The following is a 23,208-nucleotide window of genomic DNA, read 5'->3' on the forward strand; positions in this document are numbered from 1 at the left end:
TTAAGGACCAAACTTCTGGAATAAAAGGGAATCATGACAAGTCATGTGTCCTTAAGGGGTTAATGTTAGTGTTCCTTTAGGGTACTTTTATAAATAAAAATCCTACGGTCAATTATATCACTTTCAAAAAACGGTCAAGGAGATAACTTGCCCAGTGACGGACAAAGGCGAATGACATTGTAGTTGACAAACTAGGTAGATAAACTGGACAGTAACCTTAATATGTTTTAACACAGTTGCTGAACCAGGTCGGTTATAATTTAATAAAATAGTTGGAAAATGACACTGACTGGGCTGGCAGTCAAGCTGTTCATAGTCTGGGAAGCATTCCTCCGAAATCATTGAAGGGGTTCCCACATTTAACATCAAACTCTAAAGCGACCACCACACCATGGACACAGGACTAAGACCAATCAGGGATCTATCGATATGTCAGGGCAAAAAGGGTTTTCACCCTAGCAGCCAAGTGCTTTGAAGCATGATTTATCTTTATAATAAATAAAAAGAGGTTTTATGCTGTAGTGGGATGCCTCCATCCCATTTATTAATTTTTTTAAACACAAGGAACACACACACACACACACACACCTATTTACTACTTTATAAAACCCTGTAATTTGTTTAAAATTAAAGCTGCACGGTCACCCCCCTGAAATAATGAGTATTTAAAAAGATTGAATCTTATGAAATACTAATTTTTACTGTGTTGGTATTTCAGTGAAACTCCAACCCAGTCTAGAGACATACAGAGACTATAAAGGGACTGCTTGTCTCGGTCTATTTAACCCCTTAAGGACACAACTTCTGGAATAAAAGGGAATCATGACGGAATATATCCGTCATCTGTCCTTAAGGGGTTAATACACCTGACACTGCTAGGCATTGGGCGGAGTTAGCAATGTCTACAAGTGTCAATCCCGCCCAGCCGGGAAATGGCTCTGTCTATTTAATACACCTGACACTACTAGGCTGTGACGAAGTGCCCTTCACCACTTGCGCCTGGAGTGGACTACTGGCTAGCCTCCTGCCTTCCGACTATGGCCCCTGTGCTGATAGCTGTATTTTACCCTGCAATAAGGTTTATTTGTGTATTTCTGCCGGGCGTTCGGGACTTTCAGTATGTGAGTAGTGCTACCCCAGATAGCTATGCCATGAAGCCTATTCGTGTAACGAAAGACTATGGAAAAGACTTTGGCTCCATGGTGATTGAACTGTATGTATGTGATCTGAGCGCCATTCGGTAATAATGTGCGCTCAGATCTAAGTTATCTGGGGATATGTTGCATGTATATGTTTTATGTAGTAATTGTAACATTGTGTAATTTTATGTCTTTTTGTAACCATGTGGTTAATGGAGTCTTGCCTCTGTCCTGGGAGATAATTTGATTACTTCCCAATTATCTCCAGGATAAAGAGGAGGGATTGTGATGTCACTGTGGGAGTGTTTTGTTTGTATTGTTTGTGATTGGCCAATATCCAATATGTGTCCCATTGTTCCATCAGGTCCCCTAGGGCAGTGTTCCCCAACCCCCGGGCCGCGGACCGGTACCGGTCCGTGGATCAAACGGTACCGGGCCGCCCAGGGGTGTGCGAGCCTGCGGCTCATGCAGGGCTGGCATTGCCCAAGTGCCAGCCCGGCAATGTGCCTGCGGACCGGAGGGGAGATCAGAGACCTCCCTCCCCGGTCCGCAGGCACTGTGCTGACAGCCGGCAGGGGAGGGAGTGAGAGAGGACCCGGGAGCTCTTACCTGCAGCTCCTCCGGGTCCTCCTCTCGCGAGATTTGGAGCGTTGCCGCGGTAACCACGGCAATGCTCCAAATGTCTTGAGAGTGAACTCTAGCCCTGTAACTGGGCTAGAGTTCATCTCACCACCGCTGGGACCACCAGGGATTCCCCACCGGACCACCAGGGACTAAGAAATGTCCCCCCTCCTCACAGTAAAGGTAAGAGGGGGGAGAGGAGGGAGGGGGGACATGAATATATTAAGTTCAATTAAATAAATAAAATAAAAGCCTCCCTACCCTCCTTACCCCCCAAACACACACTGCCCCACAAACACTGCCCCCATACACACACTGCCCCCATACACACACTGCCCCCATACACACACTACACACTGCCCCCATACACACACTACACACACTGCCCCCATACACACACTACACACACTGCCCCACAAACTGCCCCATACACACATTGCCCCATACACACACTACACACATTGCCCCATACACAGACTACACACACTGCCCCCATACACACACTACACACACTGCCGCGCAAACACTGCCCCCATAGACACACTGCACACACTGCCCCACAAACACTGCCCCATACACAGACTACACACACTGCCCCACAAACACACACCACCCCAAACACACACACACTGCAACTCACACACACTGCCACCCTCACATACACACTGCACCACTCACACACACATACACACAATTTTGAGTCTATGTCTTTATGTGACTGTGTTTGTGATTTTCTGTCTATGTATGTGTCTGCGTGTTTTTTTAATATATGTGACTGTTTTTTTTTGTCTTATTAAATCAAAACAAGCGGGCCACGGAAAAATTATCAAACGTTTACCGGTCCGCGGCGATAAAAAGGTTGGGGAGCACTGCCCTAGGGGAGTGTCCACCTGGTGGACACTTGCATAAATACTGGGCAGGTAGCCCTCAATAAACCAGACCTACTTGCACCTTTCTTGAAGCCTTGGCTCATGCTTGGGGGAAGGGATAACTACACTCTGGGGATTGCTATAATCACTTACTCCCCAGAGTAAGCTCTTGCAATAGCTTGATTTGTTCCTGCTACGCTCTCTGGATTTAGAGGTTCACCCACTGGGAGCTGGATCCTGGTCATGGATCCAGGATGGGTGAGAGACGGCGAGACCCCGGGGCAGCTGCATCGCTGGAAGTTGGGTCTGCAGTGCTGATAGTGTTGGTTGGAGTGCTCTGAGTCCTCGGAAAGCGCTAGGAGCATCGATTGGCGGAGGTACTCTGTCGGAGTGCCAGCGTTTAGTCACATTGGCACTGGGCGGAGTTAGCAACGTCTACAAATGTCAATCCCACCCATCTACAAGTGTTAATCCCGCCCAGCCTGGAATTGACTGTCTATTTAATACACCTGACACTGCCAGGCACTGGGCAGAGTTAGCAACGTCTACAAGTGTCAATCCCGCCCAGCCAGGAATTGGCTCTGTCTATCTAATACACCTGACACTGCTAGGCACTGGGCGGAGTTAGCAATGTCTACAAGTGTCAATCCCGCCCAGCCAGTAATTGACTCTGTCTATGAAGGATCCTACTGTCTTGCAAGATCCCCCATAGACCTCGATACAAATGATGGTGGTGAGTAGAACTTTACCTGCCCCCCGGCCACCGCACCCCCACCAGCGATGACACAGGAGGGTCTATTCTGCAAAGTCTCCTGCTGGTGATAGTGCAGCTTTAACAGATCAGCAATTCCTCAACCCAATACATGCTGCTAATTTGCTTAACAAGTACCGATTTCTGTGTCCTGTCCTGATTTTGTTCAGCACAGTGCTAGCAAATCATTAGACATGCAGTGTGAAGGACATTAAGCCCGGCATCGAGCCTTTCAGCACTGCTCTGTGCAAGGTCCTGGAGGCCGGGGGCCAGCCAGGCAGTCTCCTTCTATGAGTCACATCACGGTCAATGCTCTTTTAGGGATGTTGGGATGTACAGGTTAGGAGAGCAGAGGACTTTTAACAGCATTAACAGATGGGCTTGACGTCATTACCCCAATAAGATCAGAGTCAGCTTAGATACCACATTTGGAATGACGTAATGGATAGGTCTGGCAGAGTACGTAATTCCCAAATCAGAGAACCACCTCTGATACAATGACACCCACATACAGGACATCCTAAGCAGAGTGCTTAGGACAAACATGGTCAGGCATCCTAAGACATCCGTATATGGTTTGTGACTTCACTGCCTTGCACCTTCAAACGCACAGACAGCCAGGCGAGCCATATAGCCAACTGTAAATATTAACTAACTGTAAATATTAAAACAACCAGAGAAGTTCAAACAATCGAAGCTTATTTTTCTAAACTTGTCTTTTTGTTTCGATTGAGCGTTTCGTCAGTCGTTTTACAGAAAAGCTCAGATTTTTTTTACATTATCGGATGGCTTAACGTTTTTGTAGTGAGCGTAGATTTCTTCTTTTCTCCGCTTTATTGCTGCTGATTCAGAGTGACACCGTGTAGCGTTCGTTCAAACTCATCTTAACCAAACATGCTGTTTCTGTGAGCCCGCTATTGTTTCGGCCGCACCTAACAGTAGATATATTGTCAGAAAACGGACTGAATGATAGCGAGCAGGAAATGAAACACGGAGTTATATTAAGCTGGGCCGACGTGTAAAAAAAATAAAATCGCTTCGTAAAAACACACTTGGTCTTAATGAAGAAATACTTTGCGCTTCAGTGTGTTAAGGGAGGATAAAGCTAGAACACACAGAGACAGCAATTTAGCAACCCGAACGAAAACGGCACGTTTTCACACAGAATATTTCATCTGAAAGCGTTTCCAGATGCTTCCAAGTTAAAAGATAAAATGACAATATCGAACAATAAAAAAAAGAAATAAATAAAAAAAGGATTACGATATTTTCGAGGGGCTTTTGCATTCATTAAATATTAAGGCTTTTTTTTTTTTTTAAGCATTAGTTTTATTAAAAAAAAAAAAACAACAAAATAATGTTTACCCTTTAAATTGCTGCCAGTTTGATTTACTGCGGGACATTTAGTTTTTATTCTAATAAAATGATCTTATCAAAATGTCGACATGTCATCGGAAAATTCACACTAAGGTAGAAAATGAAAGCACGGATTCTGAAATAATCTAAACAAAATATATATATTCATTAAAGCGAATGATTGACGAACTGAAAACATTCTCCAAGACAGCCAAGCTTCTAGTTTGACTAGTCTGGCCTTAAATTAGAATTCCCATTTTAGTGAATTACCTCGCTTGTTTTCATTCTCTTTCAATACACAGCCATCTGATATCTCCTAAATGGACGGCTTATTATTTCCACCCCATATGACGATAGATTGGCCGAATGAATTGGCTTTAGTTTTAGCGGAGCTTCGGCTAGTTTGTTAAAGCAGTTCTCTCACTCCCACGGATATTCCGACAGTCAAAAGATAGAAGAAGACTACTACTTATATTAGGTATTTTTACTACACCTGACAAAAAGCAGAGCTACCACTGTCACGTTTTGTCAATCCCCCCGCTATCACTAGTAACGGCAGTCTATCCTCCACATACATCAGTGTTGCAGTCTCGCGCATGCATGAGTACAGCAGTGATGTGGGCTCCTGGCTCACGAGATTAACCACCAGGAGCTCACGAGGATCCAGCGGATGGAGATCCATAGACTCCCAGGACATGGCATTGGAAGCAGCCACGTTACGATTGGAGTTCTTTGGGAGATATGCAAAGAACCCAGACGGTGACAGACTCATTTTAAAGTCAGATACATCTCTCGCTCTTTGATATCAGAAAATCACAAAAACTAAAAGACAACTGGATTCCCTTCCCACAGACTAGAAAAAGTCTACCCGCAGCACTGAGTCCACTAACACCACATCTAATTCCCCTCACTTCATAATGACACAATATGCCATTTCACAGAAATTCGGCTGATGGGAGATCATTTAAAACCGGCATGAAATCATTCGGCTCAGTTTGGTCAAATAAAACAAAAGTTTTTCTGAGAGGAATGAAAGATGAACTGAACTAAACGGTAGATCACATTTGCTGTAGCAAATTCCAAGGACATACTTGAAAACGAGAGAAATCTCAATGTATCTTTCCTGGTAAAATATTTTATAAAGAAATAATTTAGAGAACAGACTATATTAGCTATATGACTCGTAATCCACGAGTGCCTCATATTTAAAGGTGAAGTCTTACCTTTTCCAGAAACTCCATCCTGTCGGTTCTGAAGGTAGTAGAGGAGCTGCTCCACTTCGGACAGTTTAGATGGGTGGATGAGCTTGCATTCTTCGACCACTTTGCGTGCCAATGACGAAATATCAGTGTTGGCATTGAGACTTTTCAGCCGAATGCTGGATATAAAAACAAGAAATTATGATTAAAGCAATGTGCATGCAATTTTCCATGTTACGTTAGCAGACATGCTGTAAGATGTATACATTTTAAATGAAAGCACTTTAAAAATGTGTCCCTTCTGCAAAAGTACATCAATTCGTGGCACAGACCTCTACACTAATCGTAGAGGTCTCTACCCACAAGTGCTGTCAGAGAGCCGGAGATTCCGCCTACAGACATTTTGCCATCCTCGTCATCACAGCAACAACAGAGTGCGCTAGTTCCTGCACTATTTCAGTATGTCCCGATCTAAAGCAATACCTACTCTCACATCTGGTACATAGCCATCAGAATCAATAATACCCGCTCACACATGTCTGGGATATGGGAATCAATAATACCAGCTCACACATGTCTGGGATATGGGAATCAATAATACCAGCTCACACATGTCTGGGATATGGGAATCAATAATACCCGCTCACACATGTCTGGGATATGGGAATCAATAATACCCGCTCACACATGTCTGGGATATGGGAATCAATAATACCAGCTCACACATGTCTGGGATATGGGAATCAATAATACCCGCTCACACATGTCTGGGATATGGGAATCAATAATACCCGCTCACACATGTCTGGGATATGGGAATCCATAATACCCGCTCACACATGTCTGGGATATGGGAATCCATAATACCCGCTCACACATGTCTGGGATATGGGAATCAATAATACCCGCTCACACATGTCTGGGATATGGGAATCGATAATACCCGCTCACACATGTCTGGGATATGGGAATCAATAATACCCGCTCACACATGTCTGGGATATGGGAATCCATAATACCCGCTCACACATGTCTGGGATATGGGAATCAATAATACCCACACACACATGTCTGGGATATGGGAATCCATAATACCCGCTCACACATGTCTGGGATATGGTAATCAATAATACCAGCTCACACATGTCTGGGATATGGGAATCAATAATACCCGCTCACACATGTCTGGGATATGGGAATCAATAATACCCGCTCACACATGTCTGGGATATGGGAATCGATAATACCCGCTCACACATGTCTGGGATATGGGAATCGATAATACCCGCTCACACATGTCTGGGATATGGGAATCAATAATACCCGCTCACACATGTCTGGGATATGGGAATCGATAATACCCGCTCACACATGCCTGGGATATGGGAATCGATAATACCCGCTCACACATGTCTGGGATATGGGAATCAATAATACCCGCTCACACATGTCTGGGATATGGGAATCGATAATACCCGCTCACACATGTCTGGGATATGGGAATCGATAATACCCGCTCACACATGTCTGGGATATGGGAATCAATAATACCCGCTCACACATGTCTGGGATATGGGAATCCATAATACCCGCTCACACATGTCTGGGATATGGGAATCCATAATACCCGCTCACACATGTCTGGGATATGGGAATCAATAATACCCGCTCACACATGTCTGGGATATGGGAATCAATAATACCCGCTCACACATGTCTGGGATATGGGAATCGATAATACCCGCTCACACATGCCTGGGATATGGGAATCAATAATACCCGCTCACACATGTCTGGGATATGGGAATCAATAATACCCGCTCACACATGTCTGGGATATGGGAATCAATAATACCCGCTCACACATGTCTGGGATATGGGAATCAATAATACCCGCTCACACATGTCTGGGATATGGGAATCGATAATACCCGCTCACACATGTCTGGGATATGGGAATCAATAATACCCGCTCACACATGTCTGGGATATGGGAATCAATAATACCCGCTCACACATGTCTGGGATATGGGAATCAATAATACCCACACACACATGTCTGGGATATGGGAATCCATAATACCCGCTCACACATGTCTGGGATATGGGAATCCATAATACCCGCTCACACATGTCTGGGATATGGTAATCAATAATACCAGCTCACACATGTCTGGGATATGGGAATCAATAATACCCGCTCACACATGTCTGGGATATGGGAATCAATAATACCCGCTCACACATGTCTGGGATATGGGAATCGATAATATCCGCTCACACATGTCTGGGATATGGGAATCGATAATACCCGCTCACACATGTCTGGGATATGGGAATCAATAATACCCGCTCACACATGTCTGGGATATGGGAATCAATAATACCCGCTCACACATGTCTGGGATATGGGAATCGATAATACCCGCTCACACATGCCTGGGATATGGGAATCGATAATACCCGCTCACACATGTCTGGGATATGGGAATCAATAATACCCGCTCACACATGTCTGGGATATGGGAATCAATAATACCCGCTCACACATGTCTGGGATATGGGAATCAATAATACCCGCTCACACATGTCTGGGATATGGGAATCAATAATACCCGCCCACACATGTCTGGGATATGGGAATCAATAATACCCGCCCACACATGTCTGGGATATGGGAATTAATAATACCCGCTCACACATGTCTGGGATATGGGAATCAATAATACCCGCTCACACATGTTTATTCAATAGATGTTGATTTATAGATACAAGATCAATTTAACCACCATTGCCAGCGCAGTGCCCTGAAGTCACCCCACAGATAGCAGTCAGGCCATTGTTGAACGGTTTACATATACCTGGTACAACTGGTCAACCCCACCCATTGCTAAAGCAGGAGTAACCATAACTACTACAGCACTCTGTACTAGGTGGGGTGCTTAGAGTGTCCCTTCAATTTAAATCCGAATTGCAAAACGTGGGTATTACAATAGCGTACATCTGGTTACAACTTGACTGCAAACGGCAATCAGCAAATTAATGTCAGTCTGGAATTTCACCAGAGCCAGCTAGGATCATTTAATTAACTCAACAGCAAAACTTTTTTTCATAGAAAAATCAAAAACTTGAACTTACATTTTCTGACAGCCTTTGCGCTCGCCAAGCATTGGGTCTCCCATCTCCCCAAGGATGGTGGCTTCCACTTCATAGTTAACCACGAGGGCTTTCTCACTCGGATGGACATCTATGTTCCCGCCTTTCACTTTGCTGCAAAGAAATTAACTGAATTAATGCATATACAGAGAACGGATTAAATGTCTACAGACTGAAGGACACAAATCCAGAAACGTCCACTCAATGCACACACTGGTTAATCACGTATTAGTGGAGTGGATATCAAGAAATATCCCAGCATGATGCTGCCGGAGACGTGAGTGCAGTAGGTCTAATTACAGGCTCAGGCTGCACTCAGAGATAATTCCCTGGGGTCATGATACTGTGGAAAAAACCCAGAAACCCTCAATGGTTTGGTGCTATGTGAACGGCACACTCACTTTGACCATTATAAAAAAAGCCCGGAGAGCACTCAGAATCCCAATACCTGAATTGTAGGTTAGAAGTTATTGATACGGATCAGACCATCAGCTGAAACGCCTCAAATAATGTGGGGCTTCCCACATATAGGCCTCAATTTACCGGTTTTTTTTTTGTAGTTTCTCAAGTGATTTAAATAATTTTTGAAAAACAATATTTCAAATAGTGGTTTTCAAAATACTAAAATATAAAAATATACCACATTTATGCAGTGCCCACTTATTCCACAGCACTTTATATTATTATAAAAGGGGGACATTTAACAATAAATGAGTGGATTACAAACGGTTACAGAAACAATAGGTTGATGAGAATCCTGCTCAGAAGAGCTTACAGTCTAAAAGGAGATGGGGCAACGAGGGGGATAACTACCAAACAACATGGTGGGAAGGTAGATCAAGAAATATTCCTCAGTGGAGGGTGACCCTTTCAGAGAGAGCAGTAGACAGGTTTGTGAAATAGAAGTTACTCTGGGAGGCCATGAGAGTTTCTGAAATTATGGTGGAGGAACTTATATATAATAAAATATATAAAACTTTTAATTTTTTTAAATCATTTTAAAAACATTACAAAAAAATAGAATGGCGGGCATAGTTTGCAAATAATAAAAACCCCATTATCCAGAATGTGGGATTTGTATCGGTTACACAGTATGCTCAGAGAGGGAGCGTCTGCAAGTCGTCACGTTACATACATGTTGACATGTGAAGAACTTATAATGCACTGCTCGAGCGAAACGCTGACAGCTGGACGATCCTTTATAAAAAGACATATTTCATTTGGCTGCCAGGCAGGCCACGTTAAATCAGGTTTACATCGTATCACAAGCTGTCGACAGACAAACACGCCATTCAAATTTCCAATCTTTAACAGAGTTCAATGAGGGACTCAAGAATGGGGTTAGCGCCTCAATATCATGATTCGCAATGGATTAACAAGTGTTGGAAAACGAGGACGCTGGCAAAAATTCAAACAGGTCCCTTATATCTTTAGATTAAGTTATCCATCCGTAAAAGGATGCAACAGCGAGCTGCAGTGGTTATTGTTACAGGAATGCCCTGATATCCCCAACTTCGTAACAGTTTGACAAACCACATTAAAAAGATGGAGGATAATAAACGGATAATAAATAGCTAGCCAGTCACAGACCTAGCGTTACACAGGTTTCCCTATTCTCGTTATATAATGCTTGGTGTATTGATATTATTATTATTATTGGTATTTATATAGAGCCAGTCTATGCTGTGACTCTGGTCTCAGTATATAAAGCTGGGTGTATCCCAGTCAGTGGGTTACGGTGTCTGTTATCACTGTCAGTATTAATAAAGCTGGGTGTATTGATATTATTATTATTATTGGTATTTATATAGAGCCAGTCTATGCTGTGACTCTGGTCTCAGTATATAAAGCTGGGTGTATCCCAGTCAGTGGGTTACGGTGTCTGTTATCACTGTCAGTATTAATAAAGCTTGGTGTATTGATATTATTATTATTATTGGTATTTATATAGAGCCAGTCTATGCTGTGACTCTGGTCTCAGTATATAAAGCTGGGTGTATCCCAGTCAGTGGGTTACGGTGTCTGTTATCACTGTCAGTATTAATAAAGCTTGGTGTATTGATATTATTATTATTATTGGTATTTATATAGAGCCAGTCTATGCTGTGACTCTGGTCTCAGTATATAAAGCTGGGTGTATCCCAGTCAGTGGGTTACGGTGTCTGTTATCACTGTCAGTATTAATAAAGCTTGGTGTATTGATATTATTATTATTATTGGTATTTATATAGAGCCAGTCTATGCTGTGACTCTGGTCTCAGTATATAAAGCTGGGTGTATCCCAGTCAGTGGGTTACAGTGTCTGTTATCACTGTCAGTATTAATAAAGCTTGGTGTATTGATATTATTATTATTATTGGTATTTATATAGAGCCAGTCTATGCTGTGACTCTGGTCTCAGTATATAAAGCTGGGTGTATCCCAGTCAGTGGGTTACGGTGTCTGTTATCACTGTCAGTATTAATAAAGCTTGGTGTATTGATATTATTATTATTATTATTGGTATTTATATAGAGCCAGTCTATGCTGTGACTCTGGTCTCAGTATATAAAGCTGGGTGTATCCCAGTCAGTGGGTTACAGTGTCTGTTATCACTGTCAGTATTAATAAAGCTTGGTGTATTGATATTATTATTATTATTGGTATTTATATAGAGCCAGTCTATGCTGTGACTCTGGTCTCAGTATATAAAGCTGGGTGTATCCCAGTCAGTGGGTTACGGTGTCTGTTATCACTGTCAGTATTAATAAAGCTTGGTGTATTGATATTATTATTATTATTGGTATTTATATAGAGCCAGTCTATGCTGTGACTCTGGTCTCAGTATATAAAGCTGGGTGTATCCCAGTCAGTGGGTTACAGTGTCTGTTATCACCGTCAGTATTAATAAAGCTTGGTGTATTGATATTATTATTATTATTGGTATTTATATAGAGCCAGTCTATGCTGTGACTCTGGTCTCAGTATATAAAGCTGGGTGTATCCCAGTCAGTGGGTTACGGTGTCTGTTATCACTGTCAGTATTAATAAAGCTTGGTGTATTGATATTATTATTATTATTGGTATTTATATAGAGCCAGTCTATGCTGTGACTCTGGTCTCAGTATATAAAGCTGGGTGTATCCCAGTCAGTGGGTTACAGTGTCTGTTATCACTGTCAGTATTAATAAAGCTTGGTGTATTGATATTATTATTATTATTGGTATTTATATAGAGCCAGTCTATGCTGTGACTCTGGTCTCAGTATATAAAGCTGGGTGTATCCCAGTCAGTGGGTTACGGTGTCTGTTATCACTGTCAGTATTAATAAAGCTTGGTGTATTGATATTATTATTATTATTGGTATTTATATAGAGCCAGTCTATGCTGTGACTCCGGTCTCAGTATATAAAGCTGGGTGTATCCCAGTCAGTGGGTTATAGTGTCTGTTATCACTGTCAGTATTAATAAAGCTTGGTGTATTGATATTATTATTATTATTATTATTGGTATTTATATAGAGCCAGTCTATGCTGTGACTCTGGTCTCAGTATATAAAGCTGGGTGTATCCCAGTCAGTGGGTTACAGTGTCTGTTATCACTGTCAGTATTAATAAAGCTTGGTGTATTGATATTATTATTATTATTGGTATTTATATAGAGCCAGTCTATGCTGTGACTCTGGTCTCAGTATATAAAGCTGGGTGTATCCCAGTCAGTGGGTTACAGTGTCTGTTATCACTGTCAGTATTAATAAAGCTTGGTGTATTGATATTATTATTATTATTGGTATTTATATAGAGTCAGTCTATGCTGTGACTCTGGTCTCAGTATATAAAGCTGGGTGTATCCCAGTCAGTGGGTTACAGTGTCTGTTATCACTGTCAGTATTAATAAAGCTTGGTGTATTGATATTATTATTATTATTGGTATTTATATAGAGCCAGTCTATGCTGTGACTCTGGTCTCAGTATATAAAGCTGGGTGTATCCCAGTCAGTGGGTTACAGTGTCTGTTATCACTGTCAGTATTAATAAAGCTTGGTGTATTGATATTATTATTATTATTGGTATTTATATAGAGCCAGTCTATGCTGTGACTCTGGTCTCAGTATATAAAGCTGGGTGTATCCCAGTCAGTGGGTTACAGTGTCTGTTATCACTGTCAGTATTAATAAAGCTTGGTGTATTGATATTATTATTATTATTGGTATTTATATAGAGCCAGTCTATGCTGTGACTCTGGTCTCAGTATATAAAGCTGGGTGTATCCCAGTCAGTGGGTTACAGTGTCTGTTATCACTGTCAGTATTAATAAAGCTTGGTGTATTGATATTATTATTATTATTGGTATTTATATAGAGCCAGTCTATGCTGTGACTCCGGTCTCAGTATATAAAGCTGGGTGTATCCCAGTCAGTGGGTTACAGTGTCTGTTATCACTGTCAGTATTAATAAAGCTGGGTGTATTGATATTATTATTATTATTGGTATTTATATAGAGCCAGTCTATGCTGTGACTCTGGTCTCAGTATATAAAGCTGGGTGTATCCCAGTCAGTGGGTTACGGTGTCTGTTATCACTGTCAGTATTAATAAAGCTTGGTGTATTTGTGATGTAATTCCAGTAAAATACAAGTTTAGCAGGCTAAGATTGCCACAAGGCATATGTATGTATATGTGTTTGTAGTATCTAGTTAATTACACGTAGCTAAGATACTGTCATCACTGTACTGACCAGGTGCAGGAATGTAAGAACTGGAATTACGCGTCCCTCTCCTTTGTATCAGATGAGCCACGTGGTTAGACCGGATGGATGAGTTTAGACTCTATTCATTAAATAGGTTAAGGGTATGTGCGGGTGTAGTTAATTGTGGGAGGAGCTACAGTGCTATATAAGGAATGTACTCTATGTATTCAGTACTCAGACTTTGCTGTATTTTGGTGACGCTAGTCCCTCTGAGTCCCGATCGGTGATCCAATAAAGAATCTCTTCCTTCCTGAAGAAACCTGTGTCCATCTCTCTGTGCTTGGCTTCCGTCAGTTTCTCCGGTATCATTTGGTGCATTGGCCGGGAAGCTCATCGTTCAACGGTAGCTGAGAGGCAGAGGCGTGAGACGGTCTATCTTTGCCCACGTTCTCTACGGCTGCACCCCTGAACTTCTGCGTGGACCTCCCTTCGTCTCGGCGCCACTGGTCTGTTGTCCAGGAGATCATCGGCCTCTACGTAAGAAGTGCTGGGGTGTCCCCGTCGATGAGTGTGAACTCAGGTTCAGGAACGAGGAGGTAAGACAACTGCTGTTTTAGACGGCAGGACCCACTAGGGGTATACCGATTGTGCGGTAGGCCCAAAGGGGTTTTGAATCTGTGTATCTGCCCCCTCTGTCGGAGGGAAGGAGCGAAGGCGCACCGCTCGATCGAACGCTCTTTAGTCAGACCGTTTGATTTGGTTAGTCAGGCGGGGTCCAGGTGTAAGATAGCCCTAGCCGGACACCGGTGTCTTGTCTAGACTAGCGTTCTAGGGTGTATATTACGTTCGCTAGGTCGGAGGGACCGGGAGACTAAGCGGCGCCTGTGTAAATTCGGTTCGCTAGTTCTCATCCTATCTGGGCTAAGTGGGAAGGCGTGTAAATTTGGAACCCACTAGACTTTTGATAGTACGACTAAGAGGCGCCTGTGTAAATTCGGATCTCTAGCTCGTTGTATAGTGCGACTAAGAGGCGCCTGTGTAAATTCGGTTCTCTAGCTCGCTATATATGTGGTGATTGGGCAGTGTGGCTAACCAAAACGGGTGTATATAGTTTTAGGTAGTCCATTCAAGGTACTGGCCAATAGTTTAGTTGGGAATTGTAAATGTGTTAACGATTGTTTAGTAAAGTGTATATCTTGTTAGATAGCGCGAGCTCAGCCGTCTAGCGAGAGTGTTAATAGTGTGTTGCTGTATTATAGTGCACGGTACCATAACCCTGTATATTTACTGACATTGTATAATAAGTACTAATCATTGTCGTCCATTGCATGTTTTAACACCATAACCACTAATAATTGTATTGTGACCTTAACTTGTGCTTTGACCTATGCTAACCGTGCTGTAACCGCTATTTGTAAAAGACGATGTTACTGGGTGTGTTATAGACGGGTAATTCGTATATAGAGAATTATAGCGTGGGTGACTGTGTAGTTACGCCAAAGGGCATAATATTGATTATATAGTGACTGGTGTAGCAGCTGTGTGTGTACGGGAATTCCCTGAGTGTTTATTGTTATTGTGTACGTTTCACTTGGTAACCGTACCACGTGGTGCTGTTGCCAGAGGAAACGGGTGTGACTGTTGAATAGTACGCGTGTATAGTATTCGTTGTCGACGACGTTCCATTGTTAAGTATGGGTGCGTCGCAGTCAACGATTCCGGATCCCTTAGGATGTATGGTTAAGAATTTTAAAAAGGGATTCAAGGTTTGTGATTTTGGGGTTAAGATGTCCCCTGTACGTTTGGTCACTTTGTGCACTAGGGAGTGGCCTACTTTGGTTGCGGCATGGCCGCCACGTGGCAGTTTGGATCCAACTCTGGTACAGCGCTTACACGTGGCTGTATCAGGTAGGCCTGAACTTTACGGCCAGTTTCCTTATATTGATTGTTGGAGACAGGCCGTAAATGACTCGCCAAAATGGCTCCGGACATGCCACGAGGAGCAGTGTCGCCTCATGGTAGCTAGGACTTGTTCGTCCACTAGGACTGGTGTTAGGCCCATTTTGGACACGCCCCCTGAGTCCGAGATCCCTTTGCCGCCCCCTTACTTTCCGTTAAGAAGAAGTGACGCAAACGCAGGAAGTCCTGTAACCCTTCCCTCACTACCCTCATCCACTTCCGCTTCCTCCTCCAGTACAGGATCCACCCCCCCTCGTACTAAATCTCCCCTTCCGGAACCAGAATCCACCCCCATTAGAAACGAATATCCTGATTTGGCGCCACTTCAGACTTCCGGTCAAGCTTCATCTAGCTCGGCTCGAAGTGTTTTATTTACCTCCTTTTCCCAAAACCAAACTCCCACATCCCCATACCCTATTTCTCCCCGACTGGAACCCATGACTGACGCCTCTCTACGTAGCCCCATCCAAACCCGACAGTTGACTGGTGCCCAACAATTAAAGCACTATCAGATGCCTCTTCGCCTAAATCCCGGGTCAGCTTATATCGATGCCGCAGGTCAAATGGCACACGCTGACCCAGTCTTCGTATATGTCCCATTTACCACTACCGACCTTTTAAACTGGAAGACCCATAATTCCTCGTATACTGAGAAACCACAAGCTATGACTGATCTGTTCACCTCAATAGTACAGACGCATAATCCGACATGGGCTGATTGCCAGCAGTTACTAATGACTTTATTTAACAATGAGGAAAGGACAAGAATAAATCAAGCAGCCATTAAAGCATTAGAGGATAGAGCCCGTGCTTTGAACCAAGCCAATCCAGCAGCATGGGCCGCAACACACTATCCCAACACTGATCCCGATTGGAACGTAAATGGTGCTGATATGGTTCAACTCAGAGCCTATAGAGACGCTATAATTGCTGGCATGAAAGCCGGAGGAAAGAAGGCTATTAATATGTCAAAGACAGTTGAGGTGATTCAGAAAAGCGATGAAGCGCCCAGTGTCTTTTATGACCGATTATTGGAGGCGTACCGCTTGTACACCCCCTTTAATCCGGAAGACGCAGACAATTCCCGAATGGTGAACTCCGCCTTTGTCAGCCAAGCTTACGGAGATATTAAGCGCAAGCTACAAAAGCTAGAAGGGTTTGCAGGTATGTCAATCACCCAACTAATGGAGGTAGCAAATAAGGTGTATATGAATAGGGAAACAGAAAGCAAGAAAGAGGAAGAGCGCAAGATGCGTAAAAAGGCTGATATGCTAGCGGTAGCGATCGCAGGCGTAGATAAACGGGGCCCAGATAGAGGCAATAATAGATGGAGTAGGGAGCCTTTGAGTAGGGATCAATGCGCGTATTGCAAGGAAGAAGGGCATTGGAGGAACGAATGTCCGCAAAGAGAGCAGTACGAGAGAGACCAACCCAGGGCAGGCTACGGAAACTTTAGAGGTAGAGCGAGAGGTAGAGGAGGCCCCGGAGGGAGTAATGGTTATAGAGGGAGTAATGGGAACAGAGGAAGTGTTAGGGAAGACAGGTATATTCCAGCAGCGCAAAGGTCCCGCGATAGAGAAGGTAGGGACTTTGTAGGATTGGCTGACACTGTCATGGAGGACTATTGATACCGACCGGGCTCCATCCCCCTTGGTCGAGCGGAGCCTATGGTCGATGTATCAATAGGGGGGAAAAGGAGTGCGTTCATGATCGACACTGGTGCTGAACATTCAGTGGTGACTAATCTAGTTGCTCCTCCATCTGGAAGGACTATTACTGTGATAGGAGCAACTGGAAGAAGTGCTGAAAAACCGGTTCTTAAAAGTCGACTCTGTACATTGGGAGGCCACGTAGTAAAACACCAATTCCTTTATATGCCTGAATGTCCAGTCCAATTGCTGGGACGTGATATGCTATCCAAATTACAAGCGCAGATTACGTTCCTACCAGATGGAACAACATCTTTAAAGTTTAATGGACCTTCAGGTATTATGACTTTATCCGTACCAAAGGAAGAAGAGTGGCGACTTTATACAGTGTTGACTAGCCAAAACCCTAGGAGTGATGAGACATTGTTTAACATACCAGGAGTTTGGGCAGAGAACAACCCACCAGGACTGGCCCGCAATATTCCACCAATAAAAATTGAACTGAAACATGGGGTTTATCCAGTGAGCCTAAGACAATATCACATTCCGCAGAAGGCTAAGAAGAACATCCAATCCTATCTGGATAAGTTCATACGGTATGGTATCCTAAAATTCTGTACTTCCCCCTGGAACACCCCATTGCTGCCTGTTCAAAAGCCCGGTACAGATGAGTATCGACCTGTACAGGACTTAAGAGCAGTCAATGATGCGGTTGTTAGCATACATCCAGTTGTACCCAATCCATATAACCTGCTTGCTTTAATTCCGGGCGGGGCTACTTACTTCACAGTTTTAGACCTCAAAGATGCCTTCTTTTGCCTCCGAATTGCCGCAGAAAGCCAATGTATTTTCGCTTTCCAATGGGAGAACGCTGTAACGGGCTCAAAACGCCAAATGACTTGGACAAGACTGCCCCAAGGGTTTAAAAATTCACCTACCCTATTTGGTTCAGCTCTAAGTCAAGATCTACTGGATTTCGAGTCTATCCCAGGAGAATGTGTATTGTTACAATATGTAGATGACTTGTTGATAGCAGCAGTTACAAAAGAAAAATGTCAGCAAGCAACGCACGATCTACTACATATTCTCTGGAAGGCAGGATACAAGGTGTCCAGGAAGAAGGCTCAGTTGTGTTTGCCAACTGTCAAGTATCTGGGGTTCCATATCTCTGAAGGTCAAAGAATTATGGGGCCAGAGAGAAAAGAGGCTGTCTGCCAAATACCAATACCCAAGAATAGAAGACAAGTGCGAGAATTCTTGGGGGCAGCAGGCTTCTGTAGGATATGGATTCCCAGCTATGCGATACTAGCAAAACCTCTGTACGCAGCCATCAAAGGTACAGAGCACGACCCCTTCTTATGGACCCAAGAACAGCAAACGGCATTTGAAGATGTGAAGAAGGCTTTGATGAGTGCCCCAGCATTAGGTCTACCTGATCACACACGACCATTCTACTGATATGTACACGAGCAAAGAAGAATGGCTGTGGGAGTATTGACACAGTACTTGGGATCATGGCAAAGACCTGTTGCCTACATGTCTAAGCAACTGGATGCAGTGGCCAGCGGACTTCCACCTTGTCTAAGAGCCGTAGCTGCAGCCGCCCTGCTAGTAGCTGAAGCCGATAAACTCACTCTGGGTCAAGAACTTTATGTACGAGTCCCACATGCAGTACAGACGTTGTTGGATTACAAAGGAAATCATTGGTTTAGTAACAGCCGTATGACCAAGTATCAAGCAATGTTGTGTGAAAACCCAAGAGTGCATTTAGAGACTGTAAACACCTTAAATCCAGCTACCCTTTTGCCGCAACCTACTGAAAGTCAACATGATTGTTTGGAAGTAATGGATGAAGTATTTTCAAGTAGACCAGATCTTCGTGATTTTCCCATCCAGAACCCCGATGTTCAATATTACACCGACGGCAGTAGTTATGTGAAAGAAGGGATCCGCTATGCAGGATATGCAGTGACAACAATAGACAAGGTGATAGAAGCTCGGCCACTGGCGAAAGGAACATCAGCACAAAAGGCAGAATTAATAGCACTAACACGAGCGTTACAATTGGCTGAAGGTTTAAGAGTAAATATCTATACGGACTCTAAGTATGCGTTTTTAACCACTCATGCCCACGGAGCTTTGTATAAAGAAAGAGGACTACTGAATTCAGAAGGCAAAGAAATCAAGTACGCAGCTGAAATCCTACAACTATTGGAAGCAGTGTGGGAGCCGAAAGAAGTCGGTATCATACATTGTCGAGCGCATCTGAGAGGAGATGGTGATGTAACCAAGGGAAATCGGATGGCAGATAGTGCAGCTAAGCGTGCTGCTGAATCAGGAAGACAGGAGTATGTAGGGCATATAGCTGCTCTTATACCAACTCCACTGTCCCAATGGACTCCAGTTTATACAGCTCAAGAAGAGGAGTGGTTAAAGACTGAACCGGGAAAGTATTTGGAGAACAAGTGGTATCAGCTAGAAGATGGAAGAATAGTCATACCAGCATCACTAGCGGTAGAAATTGTCCAAAATTATCATAACGGGACACATTCTGGGAGAGACAGTACTGAAGAATCTCTTAGAAAACATTTCTACATACCAAGATTGTCCAACTTGACTCAGGCCATTGTACGTAGATGTGTAACGTGTGCTAAAAATAATGCAAGACAAGGACCAGTAAAGCCACCAGGAGTCCAGTTTATGGGGGGACTCCCCATGTCCGATCTACAAATAGACTTTACAGTGATGCCTAAGTCGGGTGGACATCGTTACCTGCTGGTAATTGTGTGCACCTATTCAGGCTGGGTAGAAGCATGTCCTACTCGTACAGAGAAAGCAGGAGAAGTTGTAAGATTCCTGCTACGAGAAATAATACCCCGATATGGACTACCCTGTTCTATAGGATCGGACAATGGTCCAGCTTTTGTTCATCAGTGCCTACAACAACTGACTCATATGCTTGGTATAAAGTGGAGGCTTCATACTGCATATAGACCCCAGAGTTCTGGTAAGGTAGAGAGAATGAATAGAACTATCAAGAACCAGTTGGCTAAAATGTGTCAGGAAACCCAACTTAAGTGGAACGTTCTCTTACCCATAGCTTTATTGCGAATCCGCAGTACCCCTACCAGAAGGATGGGCCTCTTTCCTTTTGAAATCATGTATGGGCGACCACCTCCCATACTTGGTAACTTAAGGGGGGACTTGAGTCAGTTGGGAGAAGGAATTACCCGGCAGCAGGTTGTAGAGTTGGGTAAGACTATGGAGGAGGTACAGAAATGGGTACAAGATAGATTACCTGTGAATATTTATCCCCCTGTTCATAGTTATCATCCAGGAGACCAAGTGTGGATTAAAGAGTGGAATAATGTACCGTTAGGGCCCAAGTGGAGAGGTCCTTATGTTGTTCTTTTGTCTACCCCTACAGCGATAAAAGTAGCCGAAGTAACTCCGTGGATACATCACTCCAGGGTTAAACCAGCAGCAGTCGATTCTTGGCAAGTTACAGCAGATCCAGAGAATCCCTGCAAGATCCGGTTGAAACGCACTACTCAGTCGGAGTAACGAGGAATTATTGTGGATTACAAATTTTATTGTTACAGGTGTGAGTGAGAAGGCCATAATAAAGCCTGTCCGCTTACCATCACATAGTGTATAAGCCAGGAAAGTCTCGAAGGGACACCTGTGAAGACGAGCAGAACTCCATTCCCTGCAGCCCTCACATCCTGGAAGCTGAGGTTCCATCGCACGGACGAAGACTGAGGATGACGGCGAAAGATGTGCTTTTGATTGTGTTTATTTATATGTGTTTTTATATTCAGGAAGGTAGAGGTACCGACACTCCTAGCTGTGAGGTATGCATTAAGACTACGAGAACAGGTAATCATATTTCCCAAACCCTAATTTGGCATTCACAATACGAGTGTAAAGGAGATGTATCGAGATGTAGATACTTAAATATAGAATATAGTGTGTGCCATTTAGGAGTAGGAGAACCTAAGTGCTTCAGTCCGGAGTATCAACCTCGTACAATTTGGTTGACTCTCAGGAATGGAGATCCTCAGGGGACCCTAATTAATAAGACGGTGTTAGAATCCGTACATTCTTCGGGTGTTCTGCTATTTGATGCGTGTAAAGCGATATCGAGTGGTAGAAAGCCGTGGAATGTATGTGGGGATCTTAGATGGGAGAGGACGTATGGGTCTAATGATAAATATATTTGTCCCAGTAGTAAAAATAAATATGTGAGTCCTAGATGCCCAAATAAAGACTATAACTTTTGTCCATATTGGTCTTGTGTGGGGTGGGCGACTTGGGGACAGACAGTAGATAAAGACATGATAGTGACTAAGTTGCCGACTAGCCCTTATTGTAAGTCTATGGAATGCAATCCAGTCCATATTCTTATAAATAACCCCGACAAGTTCTTAGATAAATATGGTAATTTATTTGGGTTTCAAATATACGGGACGGGTTTAGACCCTGGGACAATATTATTTATAGGGATAGAGACTGATACGGTATCCTCCCAGACTCATCAAGTATACCATTCCTTTTATGAAGAGATGAGTATAGATAATAAGATCCCCCATAACGCTAAAAACCTGTTCATTGACCTAGCTGAAAGTATTGCCGGTAGTCTTAATGTTACCAACTGCTATGTGTGTGGAGGTACTAACATGGGAGACCAATGGCCTTGGGAAGCAAAGGAGGTAATGTCCGGTTCTGAGGCAGTTGACCAACTAATATCTACACAAGCCGATTATCATTTGAGTGTTAGAGGTAAATCTGAGTGGAGATTAAAGACCTCCATCATAGGTTATGTTTGCATAGCAAGGAAAGGAATGATGTATAATACTTCTGTAGGAGAATTAACTTGTCTAGGGCAAAAAGCTTATGATGATGATACTAAAAATACAACTTGGTGGTCGGCTTCAAATGTCTCAGAACCATCTAACCCGTTTGCTAGATATGCCAGTTTAAAGGATGTGTGGTTTGATTTATCCATCACATCTACCTGGAGAGCCCCAGCAAATTTGTACTGGATCTGTGGTAAGAAAGCCTATTCGGAGTTGCCACAGGACTGGGAAGGGGCATGTGTGTTGGGTATGCTCAAACCATCCTTCTTCTTGTTACCGATTGAAACAGGTGAGACTTTAGGTGTTAAAGTGTATGATGTGAATCATAGGAAGAAAAGGGGACCCTTAGAGATAGGCACCTGGGAAGATAATGAATGGCCTCCCCAGCGTATCATAGATTATTATGGGCCAGCCACGTGGGCAGAAGATGGTACCTTTGGTTATAGAACCCCAATTTATATGCTCAACCGTATTATAAGATTACAGGCGGTGGTTGAGATTATTACTAATGAGACCTCACAAGCACTCAATCTTCTAGCGAAGCATAATACCAGGATGAGGACAGCAGTGTACCAAAATAGATTAGCCTTGGATTACCTTTTGGCAGTAGAGGGAGGTGTATGTGGGAAGTTTAACCTGAGCAATTGCTGTCTTCAAATAGATGACGAAGGGCAAGCAATAGCTGAGCTTACTAGCCATATGGTTAAACTAGTGCATGTGCCTACTCAGGTATGGAAAGGGTACAATCCAAGTAGTTGGTTTGGTAGCTGGTATGAGTGGTTTGGAGGGCTTAAGGCAGTGGTAGGTGGAGTCCTACTGATTTTACTGTTGTGTCTACTCCTACCGTGTCTTATACCTTTAGTAGTTAGGTCTGTGCAAAGCCTGATAGGAAGTATAGCAGAGAGGAAGGCTGCTGCACAGATAATGGCGATATATAAGTATAAGGCTCTAGATCAAGGAGAACCAATGCAGGAAGATGAGTG

The 23,208-nt window shown here is 43.4% G+C and overlaps 1 protein-coding gene across 2 annotated transcripts in view; it reads right to left on the reverse strand.

Moving 5' to 3' along the window:
• Positions 1-23,208, reverse strand: part of KIFAP3 (kinesin associated protein 3) — a 115,470-nt gene that overhangs the window by 73,223 nt on the left and 19,039 nt on the right. For both annotated transcript variants that reach the window (XM_063427121.1, XM_063427120.1), the window contains exons 2-3: positions 9,074-9,205; positions 5,960-6,114 (exon numbers count right to left, since the gene is read on the reverse strand). In XM_063427121.1, coding sequence (XP_063283191.1) covers positions 5,960-6,114; positions 9,074-9,205 — 287 coding nt within the window. The remainder of the gene's footprint in view (positions 1-5,959; positions 6,115-9,073; positions 9,206-23,208) is intronic.

The sequence above is a fragment of the Pelobates fuscus genome, chromosome 7, assembly GCF_036172605.1.
Source record: "Pelobates fuscus isolate aPelFus1 chromosome 7, aPelFus1.pri, whole genome shotgun sequence".
NCBI classification, from domain to species: Eukaryota; Metazoa; Chordata; class Amphibia; order Anura; family Pelobatidae; genus Pelobates; species Pelobates fuscus.